At 47.5% G+C, this 13,368-nt stretch overlaps 1 protein-coding gene across 5 annotated transcripts in view; it reads right to left on the bottom strand.

The window, feature by feature from the left end:
• LOC121579426 (flotillin-2a) overlaps window positions 1–4,918 on the bottom strand; it is a 37,187-nt gene extending 32,269 nt beyond the window's left edge. For 2 of the 5 annotated variants that reach the window (XM_041894011.2, XM_041894012.2), the window contains exon 1: window positions 4,420–4,738. In XM_041894011.2, coding sequence (XP_041749945.1) covers window positions 4,420–4,468 — 49 coding nt within the window. In that variant the 5' untranslated portion in view covers window positions 4,469–4,738. Of the gene's footprint in view, window positions 1–4,419; window positions 4,740–4,811 lie in introns of those variants that run through there. The other 3 variants (XM_041894013.2, XM_041894015.2, XM_041894014.2) reach the window with 3 other exon arrangements.
• Between the last annotated feature and the right edge of the window lie 8,450 nt (window positions 4,919–13,368).

Genomic DNA, 13,368 nt, shown 5'->3' with positions numbered 1-13,368 from the left:
CGCCTCTAGAGCTGTGATGTTTTGGGGCTGTCGCTGGGCAACACGGACTTTCAACTCCCTCCAAAGATTTTCTATGGGGTTGAGATCTGGAGACTGGCTAGGCCACTCCAGGACCTTGAAATGCTTCTTACGAAGCCACTCCTTCGTTGCCCGGGCGGTGTGTTTGGGATCATTGTCATGCTGAAAGACCCAGCCACGTTTCATCTTCAATGCCCTTGCTGATGGAAGGAGGTTTTCACTCAAAATCTCACGATACATGGCCCCATTCATTCTTTCCTTTACACGGATCAGTCGTCCTGGTCCCTTTGCAGAAAAACAGCCCCAAAGCATGATGTTTCCACCCCCATGCTTCACAGTAGGTATGGTGTTCTTTGGATGCAACTCAGCATTCTTTGTCCTCCAAACACGACGAGTTGAGTTTTTACCAAAAAGTTCTATTTTGGTTTCATCTGACCATATGACATTCTCCCAATCCTCTTCTGGATCATCCAAATGCACTCTAGCAAACTTCAGACTGGCCTGGACATGTACTGGCTTAAGCAGGGGGACACGTCTGGCACTGCAGGATTTGAGTCCCTGGCGGCGTAGTGTGTTACTGATGGTAGGCTTTGTTACTTTGGTCCCAGCTCTCTGCAGGTCATTCACTAGGTCCCCCGTGTGGTTCTGGGATTTTTGCTCACCGTTCTTGTGATCATTTTGACCCCACGGGGTGAGATCTTGCGTGGAGTCCCAGATCGAGGGAGATTATCAGTGGTCTTGTATGTCTTCCATTTCCTAATAATTGCTCCCACAGTTGATTTCTTCAAACCAAGCTGCTTACCTATTGCAGATTCAGTCTTCCCAGCCTGGTGCAGGTCTACAATTTTGTTTCTGGTGTCCTTTGACAGCTCTTTGGTCTTGGCCGTAGTGGAGTTTGAAGTATGACTGTTTGAGGTTGTGGACAGGTGTCTTTTATACTGATAACAAGTTCAAACAGGTGCCATTAATACAGGTAACGAGTGGAGGACAGAGGAGCCTCTTAAAGAAGAAGTTACAGGTCTGTGAGAGCCATAAATCTTGCTTGTTTGTAGGTGACCAAATACTTATTTTCCACCATAATTTGCAAATAAATTCATAAAAAATCCTACAATGTGATTTTCTGGATATTTTTTTCTCAATTTGTCTGTCATAGTTGACGTGTACCTATGATGAAAATTACAGGCCTCTCTCATCTTTTTAAGTGGGAGAACTTGCACAATTGGTGGCTGACTAAATACTATACAGTATGTGACAAAAAAAATTAAAAAAGAGTGTCAAGCATTTATCTGTCGGCTGACATGACATTCCCAGCTGTCACAACACCCTCTAGTCCTCAAAGACACACACACAGAGAGAGCACTAGAGAGAGAGAGAATAGCATGACATCTAAAGGCGTCTGCATGCCTTCCAGCCGAAACAGTTCGGAAGAGTTTGTGTATATATTATGATGACATTTTGTGACGTTTTTGTTCGTTTTGGAATTCGGGCACACATTTTTTTCTGGAGGCAGGCCAAAGTTCGGAGCCGAAGTCTAAGCCCCTTCATCTGTGATTTGTCAGCAGTAGGCATTCTTCAATACAGTCTTTATTGTCATTCAACGAAATACGACTCGTCTTCATGCACATTTTTTCATTGAGAAATACTGCACCAAACGTCTTAGTTAGATGTAAAATTGCACAACTAAGATCTCCTCTGCAAAAACGTCAAAATTAACGACAGATGTCTTGAGTTATCTTAGATAAATTCTGACTATTTTGAGGAAGTGTATACTGGCTATGGCGTCTCAAAATTTGACAAACCGTACTATGCCGTACCAGTTTTCAAGCGAAGGTCTTTTAAGGGAGTATGCGGCACACCAGCCGAACGGAAGCATGCTGATGCCTTTAGCTGCAAGGTTTCAAGGGCATCGCACTCAAACAGAGGGTCTTTATGAAGGCGTCCCATGCTTCCCAGCCGAAACAGTTCGGCAGAGTTTGTGCATATATTATGACGACATTTTGTGATATTTTTGTTCTAAGCATACTGACGCCTTAAGTGTTGTCATCATCAGACTCAATCTTTATCAACATATTGTAAAAGGCCTAATTTCATGCTTCAGTTGCATTTCTCCACTCAGATTAAATATATTAGCTCTCGTCATTGGATCACCAGACAGCGCTCTGACTGATGTGTAGGCTACTTTTCTCCAGTACTTTCCTCCGGTGTGGAAAGTGTTGCACTTAATGTATTTTGTGTGAAGATCTTTTTTTTTTTTTTTTTTTACTTCAATCAATAATAAAATAACATCAAAAGGGTTGATAATGATATCATGACTAATTTAATTGATTGTGTGACTCTTTCTACTAAAGACCAAGATAACATAGCCTAGTTACTCTTGTATAGCGGATCGAGGTCTATCCTTCAAATAGCCTAATTGAAATGGCATTGTAATCTTTCTAGGCATACACACAACACAATGTAGCAACATGGCTTCCATTTAATTGCCGTTATCCAGTCATGCTGCTACAGATCAGGGTCTGTAAAGACTGGGTCCGTTTCCAACAGTGACACTGTCTGTGATTTATTTAGAGTTCAAGGCACACTTAACCTTAACTTGCTCCTGAGTGGCGCAGTGGTCTAAGGCACTGCATCGCAGTGCTAACTGTGCCACTAGAGATCCTGGTTCGAATCCAGGCTCTGTTGCAGCCGGCCGCGACCGGGAGACTCATGGGCGACGCACAATTGGCCCAGCGTTGTCCAGGTAGGGGAGGGAATGGCCGGCAGGGATGTAGCTCAGTTGATAGAGCATGGCGTTTGCAACGCCAGGGTTGTGGGTTCGATTCCCATGGGGGGCCAGTATAAAAAAAATAAAAATAATATTCACTAACTGTAAGTCGCTCTGGATAAGAGCGTCTGCTAAATGACTAAAATGTAAATGTAATGTAACCAGCATGGCTACCGCAGCGATACGCCATCACATCTGGTTTGGGCTTAGTGGGACTGTCATTTGTTTTTCAACAGGACAATGACCCAACACACCTCCAGGCTGTGTAAGGGCTATTTTACCAAGGAGATTGATGGAGTGCTGCATCAGATGACCAGAATCCCCCGACCTCAACCCAATTGAGATTGTTTGGGATGAGTCGGAAGGAAAAGCAGCCAACAAGTGCTCAGCATTTGTGGGAACTCCTTCAAGACTGTTTGAAAAGCATTCCAGGTGAAGCTGGTTGAGAGAATGCCAAGAGTGTGCAAAGCTGTCATCAAGGCAAAGGGTGGCTATTTGAAGAATCTCAAATATAAAATATATTTTGATTTGTTTAACACTTTTTTGGTTACTACATGATTCCATATGTGTTATTTCATAGTTTTGATGTCTTCACTATTATTCTACAATGTAGAAAATAGTAAAAATAAAGAAAAACCCTGGAATAAGTAGGTGTGTCCAAACTTTTGACTGGTAGTGTACTTCCACAAATTCCATTGGCTTGCTCAGTTTTCACATGTCACAACAAGCTCTCTCCCATATTGCCACACAGAAAATAGAAGGCTACAGTCAGTATATGATAGACTAGCTATATCTCTCTAACAGAGTTATTACAACCTATTAATAACTGATTCATATGTCCTTGTTTTTGTTATCCTACATTAGTTATAATACGTTTAGAGTTGTACTGATATGTATTTCATTGGTAATATTCCATTAGTTGTAATCACTGAGGCTTTTACATACCAGGCCAAATTTCATACAATTTCATCTGTATTATGCAATCTGGTCTGTGATTTGTGGTATGATTTTATGGGTCTGACATACCCCCACTATCATATTCCCTCACCTCAAGACTCGGAGCCTGTCATTCATAATCACAACGTTCATATTTCCCCAAACTAGAAATCCGCATCAATGACTTGATTGATTGTGCTCCTCTGTAGCTCAGCTGGTAGAGCACGGCGCTTGTAACGCCAAGGTGGTGGGTTCGATCCCCGGGACCAAAAAAAAAATAATGTATGCACGCATGACTGTAGGTCGCTTTGGATAAAAAGCGTCTGCTAAATGGCTTATTATATTATTATTGAACACCATCCCTTTTCAATAACAACATAAATGCGACATATGTGTTGTTTACAATCATATGGTGGTTAGGAGAAGTGTGGCATCTTGAACTCAACAAACATTCTACGCACCCAGCTCCTGAGGAACACAAAAAACGTTAGCTGAAAGCCAAAATAAAATATAGCCAACGATCGAAAGCCAGAGCAGCGTCTGAATTCGTAGCTAATGACAAAATGAGGTTATCCATTGCGAATAAAGCGGCAATGTGCGCGTCACTGTGTAAATAAGACGTGAAAGTAGTTATCTAGCGTTAGCTACCGTTAAATTAGCATTCCCAAAGTTGAAGATGAATGTAACTTAACGTTACGTACCTGAAACCACGAGGGCCTCATTTGGTCCAACTGTGTGGCAATTACCCATGCTATTTCAAAATACGTATCCCAAACCAATTGCGTATGTGGCCTACAAATCTGTTGCAGCACGATCGACAATAAAAACCCAAAGTAACCGACCGTTTTCTCTCGTCTTCGAAGCGCTTACCTGCCCCGCCCCTATCATTACGAGTGAAGAGGTCCCCGGGGATTTCATAAAATTGAGATTTCAGTTTTAAACGACACCTCTGACGACCTCAATAACGTTAGCTAGCATTTCCATTTACAAAAAGCTTAATGTTACATACATGGCTACCGGTAGGTAATGTTCAAAGACACAGCTCAAGTGAGTGAATATACTCTTTTTTTTTTGCATAACTGAAATTCCTTACTGTCATCTCTGCAGACCATGAGTAACGCCCAATAACCCAAAAGACTTCCTGAGTGGCACCTTTCAAAACCCCCACTAGTCCTTATATATGGTTTATTTCTAAATGTCCACTCCTTTTGAAACCCCCACTTTTCCTGAGAGATGCACTGCACTGAGAGATGACATATCAGTAGGTGGCAGCATAGAGACCCTGTGGGATGACTGCTCTGAGAGATGACATATCAGCAGGTGGCAGCATAGAGACCCTGTGGGATGACTGCTCTGAGAGATGACATATCAGTAGGTGGCAGCATAGAGACCCTGTGGGATGACTGCTCTGAGAGATGACATATCAGCAGGTGGCAGCATAGAGACCCTGTGGGATGACTGCTCTGAGAGATGACATATCAGTAGGTGGCAGCATAGAGACCCTGTGGGATGACTGCTCTGAGAGATGACATATCAGTAAGTGGCAGCATAGAGACCCTGTGGGATGACTGCTCTGAGAGATGACATATCAGTAGGTGGCAGCATAGCGATCCTGTGGGATGACTGCTCTGCGAGATGATGTTGCAGCTGGACCCCTCTTGCCGACCTCCCTCTTTCAATTTTTAGTGCTTTAGCAGTAGATGGGCATGGTCATATCTCTATCTCCTGCCCTTTTTATGCGAACATCAACATCCTTACACTTTTAGGGTATTTCCACTTCAATGTAATCAAATCAAATTGTATTTGTCACATGCACCAAATACAACAAGTGTAGACTTTACCTTGAAATGCTTACTTATGAGCACTTTTCCAACAATGTAAGAAAAAAAGTAAGAAAAATTAGCTAAATGAAAAAAAGGAAATGGTAACACAATAAAATAACAGTAATGAGGCTATATACAAAATGTTTAGTCATTTAGCAGACGCTCTTATCCAGAGCGACTTACAGTTAGTGAATGTATACATGTTATTCGTATACTGGCCCCCCGTGGGAATCAAACCCACAACCCTGGCGTTGCAAGTGCCATGCTCTACCAACTGAGCTACACAGGGCCCAAGGAGTACCAGCCAATGTGCAGGGGTATGAGGCAGCGTTTGTGAATAGTGTGAAAGTGTGTATATGTGTGTGTGTGTGTGTGTGTGTGTGTGTGTGTGTGTGTGTGTGTGTGTGTGTGTGGCGTCAATGTGCATGTGTGTGTGTGTTTTGTGTGAGTGTATGTGAGTGTGTGTGTGTGTGTGTGTGTGTATGTGTGTTTTGGAGTGTCAGTATGGTATGTGTGAGTGTGCATAGAGCCAGTGCAAGAGAGTAGGTGCCAAAAAAAGGGGGTCAATGCAAATAGTCCAGGTAGCCTGTTCAGCAGTCTTCTGGCTTGGGGGTAGAAGCTGTTCAGGAGCTTTTTTCTCCCAGACTTGGCGCTCTGGTATCGCTTGCCGTGCGGTAGCAGAGAGAACAGTCTATCACTTGGGTGGCTGGAGTCTTTGAGGCCTTCCTCTGACAACGCCTGGTATAGAGGTCCTGGATGGCAGGGAGCTCGGCTCCAGTGATGTACTGGGCCGTACACACTACCCTCTGTAGCACCTTGCGGTCGGATGCAGCCAGTCAAGATGCTCTCAATGGTGCAGTTGTAAAACTTTTTGAGGATCTGAGGGCCCATGCCAAATCTTTTCAGCCTCCTGAGGGGCAAGATGCGTTGTCGTGCCCTCTTCATGACTGTGTTGGTGTGTTTGGACCATGACAGATCCTTAGTGATGTGGACACCGAGGAACATGAAGATCTCGACCCTCTCCACTACAGCCCCGTCGATGTGAATGGGAGCGTGCTCGGCCCTCCGTTTCCTGTAGTCCACGATCAGCTCCTTTGTCTTGCTGACGTTGGGGGAGAGGTTGTTGTCCTGGCACCACACTGTCCTCCCATTTGTTTCAAGTTTCAAAGTTTATTCACCACATGCACAGGATACAACAGGTATAAAACAGTACAGTGAAATTCTTACTTTGAGAGCTCTTTACCAACAATGCAGTGATAATAATAATATAGATAAAAGAAAAAAGAATAAAAAATACAACAAGTATGATATAAGTTGAAGAAATACAAGAATGCAAGTATATACAGGTCAGTGGCAGTACCTTATTCCATGTGCAGGGGTACTGGAGTGGTTGAGGTGGGTTTAATCATAAAAGTGACTGGTAGCAGGAATATATAAATACTTATGGTAAAATACTAGTGGTAACATATACATGTAAACAGTAGTTATAGTGAACAGTAGCAGATTAAATAGATAAATACTAATGGTAATGGCAATCAATAATCAATGAACAGCAGTGTAATGGTAGTAATAAATCTAATCAATAATCATTTTAGCAGCAGCGTAGGTATGAGGGGATGTGTGGGTGCAAGTGTGTGGCGTCAGTAATGAATGTGTGAGTGAGGATGTATGTGAGTGTGTGTATGTGAATATGTGTGTGTACGTGTGAGTAAGAGTGACAGTGAAGGTGTGTGTGTCTGAATGGGTAGAGAGACCTGTGGATGGGCAAAGAGTCAGTGTGGATAGTCTGTGGGAGAGGGAGAGCAGTAGTTGTTAGCAATCTACCAGTATTATGACCAGGGGATAGAAGCTGTTTAGGAGTCTGTTGGTCTGAGCCTTGATGCACTGGTACCGCCTTCCGGACGGGAGCATGGAGAACAGTCCATGGCCTTTTCTCAATTAGATTTCCTCAACTCCTGCGTCCTCTCTCCTCCGTACTCTCTGGCCTCCTTTTGAAAGGTTATGGAAGAGAGGAGGTGAGGAGAGGAAAAGTGGACGAAAATGTGTTTGTATGAAATGAGACTCTTTCTCCAATCGCTTATACAGTGCATTCGGAAAGTATTCAGACCGCTTGACTTTTTCCACATTTTGTTATGTTACAGCCTTATTCTAAAATTGATTAAATTGTTTTTTCCCCCTCATCGATCTACACACAATACCCCATAATGACAAAGCAAAAACAGATTTTTAGAAAAGTTTGCAAATTTATAAAAAATAAAAAACAGAAATATCACATTTACGTAAGTATTCAGACCCTTTACTCAGTACTTTGTTGAAGGACCTTTGGCAGCGATTACAGCCTTGAGTCTTCTTGGGTTTGACGCTACAAGCTTGGCACACCTGTTTTGGGGAGTTTCTCCCATTCTTCTCCGCAGATCCTCTCAAGCTCTGTCAGGCTGGATGGGGAGCGTCGCTACACAGCGATTTTCAGGTCTCTCCAGAGATGTTAGATTGGGTTCAAGTCCGGGCTCTGGCTGGGCCACTCAAGGACATTCAGAGACTTGTCACGAAGCCACTCCTGTGTTGTCTTGGCTGTGTGCTTAGGGTCGTTGTCCTGTTGGAAGGTGAACCTTCGCCCCAGTCTGAGGTCCTGAGCGCTCTCGGGCAGGTTTTCATCAAGGATCTCTCTGTACTTTGCTCCGTTCATCTTTCCCTCGATCCTGACTAGTCTCCCAGTCCCTGCCGCTGAAAAACATCCCCACAGCATGATGCTGCCACTGCCATGCTTCACCATAGGGATGGTGCCAGGTTTCCTCCAGATGTGACGCTTCACATTCAGGCCAAAGAGTTCAATCTTGGTTTCATCAGACCAGAGAATCTTGTTTCTCATGGTCTGAGAGTCCTTTAGGTGCCTTTTGGCAAACTCCAAGCGGGCTATCATGTGCCTTTTACTGAGGAGTTGCTTCTGTCTGGCCACTCTACCATAAATGCCTGATTGGTGGAGTGCTGCAGAAATGGTTGTCGTTCTGGAAGGTTCTCTCATCTCCACAGAGGAACTCTGGAGCTCTGTCAGAGTGACCATCGGGTTCTTGGTCACCTCCCTGACCAAAGCCCATCTCCCCCGATTGCTCAGTTTGGCCGGGCGGCCATGTCACAGCGACGTGTATGCGGTAGGCGAAGTCAAGAGCAGGACACTGAGCTACTGGCAGAAACTTTACTGGATGCAGTGCAAATACAAAGTACAAAGGCAACCTCAATCAGAGAGGAAACAATATGACCCGCACACATGGGCAACTGCCGCAAAGACCAAAACAATTACGCACAATACACAATGAGAAACAGAGGGTTATAAAGGGAACACAATAAAACATAATGGGAAACAGGTGGAAACAATAAAGACCAAACAAGACAAACACCGAAACATCGATCGGCAGCAGCTAGTACTCCGGGGACGACGAACGCCGAAGCCTGCCCGAGCAAGGAGGAGGAGCAGCCTCGGCTGAATCCGTGACAGGCCAGCAGAAAGAGTCTTGGTGGTTCCAAACTTTTTCCATTTAAGAATGATGGAGGCCACTGTGTTCTTGGAGACCTTCAATGCTGCCAAAATGTTTTGGTACCCTTCCCCAGATCTGTGCCTCGACACAATCCTGTCTCGAAGCTCTATGGACAATTCCTTCGACCTCAAGGCTTGGTTTTTTCTCTGACATGCACCTGTAGTCAGGAATGGGGGAATGATTGTTTCCTACAAGAGCACAAAACGTGTACATTTCTAGAAATCTTTGAAATGCAAGTCCGGTATTGATCTTTTTTTTGTCTTAAAGGGGCAGTGTTGTATTTCGAGATGGTCTTGAATAAACTAAGTAGCCAATAGGAAGAGGGTAGCATAATTTGTCTGATTCTCTTTAATAATGGTATGGGAATCATAATGCATTTTATTTTTGCTCCAGCCGTGCGCCGACCCCGGCCTCGGGACGGCCAGGAGGACGCGGAGCAGGGCGAGTCGGATGACTCCGGTGGAAATCCCTCAATATGGAGGGATCTAGGATGTCCCTCCTAGGGACCCAGCACCGTTCCTCCGGACCGTACCCCTCCCACTCCACGAGATACTGCAGGCCCCCCATCCGACGCCTTGAATCCAAGATGGAACGGACTGAGTACGCCGGAGCCCCCTTGATGTCCAGCGGGGGCGGAGGAGCCTCTCGTACCTCACTCTCCTGGAGTGGACCAGCTACTACCGGCCTGAGGAGAGACACATGGAACGAGGGGTTAATGCGGTAATTAATGGGCAGTTGTAACCTATAACATACCTCGTTCAATCTCCTCAGGACTTTAATTGGCCCCACAAACCGCCGACCCAGCTTCCGGCAGGGCAGGTGAAGGGGCAGGTTTCGGGTCGAGAGCCAGACCCGATCTCCCGGTGCATACACCGGAGCCTCACTGCGGTGGCGATCGGCGCTCGCCTTTTGCCGCCTGATCGCTCGCTGTAGATGGACATGCGCAGCGTTCCAGGTTTCCTCCGAGCGCCGAAACCACTCGTCCACCGCAGGGGCTTCGATCTGGCTCTGATGCCAAGGTGCCAGGACCGGCTGATAACCTAGCACACACTGAAAAGGCGTAAGGTTAGTTGAGGAGTGGCGAAGTGAGTTTTGGGCTATTTCTGCCCAGGGGATATATTCCGACCACTCCCCCTGCCGGTCCTGGCAATAGGACCTCAGAAACCTACCCACATCCTGGTTCACTCTCTCCACCTGCCCATTACTCTCGGGGTGAAACCCTGAGGTAAGGCTAATCGAGACCCCCAGACGTTCCATAAACGCCCTCCAGACTCAAGAGGTGAACTGGGGACCCCGATCAGACACTATATCCTCAGGTACCCCGTAGTGCCGGAAGACGTGTGTAAACAGGGCGTCAGCAGTCTGTAGGGCTGTAGGGAGACCTGGCATAGGAATGAGACGGCAGGCCTTTGAAAACCGATCCACAACGACCAAGATCGTCGTATTCCCCTGGGAGGGGGGAAGGTCCGTGACGAAATCCACCGAGAGGTGAGACCACGGTCGTTGTGGAACGGGTAGGGGTTGTACTTTCCCTCTGGGTAGGTATCTAGGCGCCTTGCACTGAGCGCACACCGAGCAGGAGGAAACATAAACCCTCACGTCCTTAGCCAAAGTGGGCCACCAGTACTTTCCACTAAGGCAGTGCACTGTCCGTCCAATACCAGGATGGCCAGAAGAAGGTGACATGTGAGCCCAATATATTAATCGATCACAAACCTCGAGCGGCACGTACTTCCGACCCTCTGGACACTGTGGGGGAGTAGGATCGGTACGTAACGCCCGCTCGATGTCCGCATCAACCTCCCATACCACCGGTGCCACCAGACAAGGCTCAATGGACCTCTCCTCTGTGTCATATAGTCGGGACAGGGCGTCTGCCTTAGCGTTCTGTGACCCTGATCCATAGGTGAGCGTAAATACAAATCGGGTGAAAAACATAGCCCACCTAGCCTGGCGAGGGTTCAGCCTCCTCGCCGCCCGGATGTACTCCAGGTTACGATGGTCAGTCAAAATGAGAAAAGGGTGTTTAGCCCCCTCAAGCCAATGCCTCCACACCTTCAGGGCTTGAACCACAGCTAACAGCTCCCTGTCCCCCACATCATAATTGCGCTCCGCCGGACTGAGCTTCTTAGAAAAGAAAGCACAGGGGCGGAGTTTTGGTGGCGTACCCGAGCGCTGAGACAGTACAGCACCGATCCCAGCCTCGGACGCATCCACCTCAACTTGGAACGCCAAAGAGGGATCCGGATGTGCCAGCACCGGAGCCGAGGTAAACAGGTCCTTCAGATGCCTAAAAGCCCTGTCCGCCTCAGCCGACCACTGCAGACGCACCGGACCCCCCTTTAGCAGGGAGGTAATGGGAGCTGCTACCTGCTCAAAGCCCCGGATAAACCTCTGGTAGTAATTGGCAAAACCCAAGAACCGCTGCACCTCCTTCACCGTGGAGGGAGTCGGCCAATTGCGCACAGCTGAAACACGGTCAATCTCCATCTCCATCCCTGACGCGGACAACCGGTGTCCCAGGAAGGGGATGGACCCCTGGAAGAACAGACATTTCTCCGCCTTTGCATACAGGTCATGCTCCAACAGTCTACCAAGCACCCGACGAACCAGGGACACATGCTCTGCGCGGGTAGCGGAGTATATTAGAATGTCATCAATATACACCACTACACCCTGTCCATGTAAGTCCCGGAAAATCTCATCCACAAATGATTGGAAGACTGAAGGAGCATTCATTAACCCGTATAGCATGACGAGGTACTCATAGTGACCCGAGGTGGTACTGAATGCTGTCTTCCACTCATCTCCCTGCCTAATGCGCACCAGGTTGTACGCGCTCCTGAGATCCAATTTTGTGAAGAATCGCACCCCGTGTAATGACTCCGTCATACTAGCAATCAGAGGGAGAGGATAGCTGTATTTGATGGTGATCTGATTGAGACCACAGTAGTCAATATACGGGCGTAAACCCCCATCTTTCTTCTTCACAAAAAAGAAACTTGAGGACGCAGGGGAAGTGGACGGCCATATGTATCCCTGTCTCAGCGATTCGGCGACATATGTATCCATAGCTGCCGTCTCCGCCTGAGACAGAGGATACACATGGCTACGGGGAAGCGCAGCGCCTACTTGGAGGTTTATCGCACAATCCCCCTGTCGATGGGGTGGTAATTGAGTCGCCTTCTTTTTACAGAAGGCGAGAGCCAAATCGGCATATTCAGGTGGAATGTGCATTGTGGGAACTTGGTTCGGACTTTCCACCGTCGTGGCCCCTACGGAAACACCCACACACCTCCCGACACACTGATCAGACCATCCCTTGAGAGCCCTCTGCTGCCATGAAATGTTGGGGTCATGAGACGTCAACCAGGGAAGCCCCAACACCACGGGAAACGCAGGAGAGTCAATCAAATACAACCGAATTATCTCCTCATGGCCCTCCTGCGTTTTCATCCTGAGCGGCGCCGTGACCTCCCTAATCAACCCAGACCCCAAAGGGCGACTATCTAGGGCATGGATAGGGAAGGGCACATCCACTGGAACTATAGGAATCCCTAACTTATGGGTGAAATGGCAATCAATAAAATTCCCAGCTGCGCCTGAATCGACTAGCACCTTATGCTGGGAATGAGGAGAAACCTTGGGAAACACAACTTTAATACACATATGCGCAACAGGGAGCTCTGGGTGAGTTGGACGCCTACTCACCTGGAATGACTCATCAGTGCGCGACCTACTGCCTCGATTCCGAGGAGACCCTCCCCAGCACCGACCAGCAGTGTGTCCTCTGCGGCCACAGTTGGTGCAGGGGACGGCCTCTCTCCTGGTCTCTCTCCTAGTACCAGCACCTCCGAGCTCCATAGGGGTCGGCTCGGAAGTGCTGGGGGATGGAATGGACGGCCCCGAGTCCGGACGTCCGCGGGTAGCCAACAGGGTGTCCAGGCGAATCGACATGTCCACCAGTTGATCGAAGTTTAGGTTGGTGTCCCTGCAGGCCAATTCCCGACGCACGTCCTCCCTCAGGCTACATCTGTAGTGGTCGATGAGGGCCCTCTCATTCCATCCCGCGTTGGCAGCCAGTGTCCGGAAGTCCAGTGCGAACTCCTGCGCGCTCCTCCTCCCCTGTCGAAGGTGGAATAGACGTTCACCCGCCGCCTTACCCTCTGGTGGATGATCGAATACTGCCCTGAAGCGGCGGGTGAACTCCGCATAGTTGACTGTAGCGGCATCTATTCCCCCCCACTCGGCGTTGGCCCACTCCATCGCCTTGCCGGACAGACAGGCGATGAGG

Source organism: Coregonus clupeaformis, chromosome 13, assembly GCF_020615455.1.
Source record: "Coregonus clupeaformis isolate EN_2021a chromosome 13, ASM2061545v1, whole genome shotgun sequence".
Classification (NCBI taxonomy): domain Eukaryota; kingdom Metazoa; phylum Chordata; class Actinopteri; order Salmoniformes; family Salmonidae; genus Coregonus; species Coregonus clupeaformis.
Note: the sequence above shows the minus strand (reverse complement) of the source record. Positions and strands in the feature narration are given on the sequence as shown.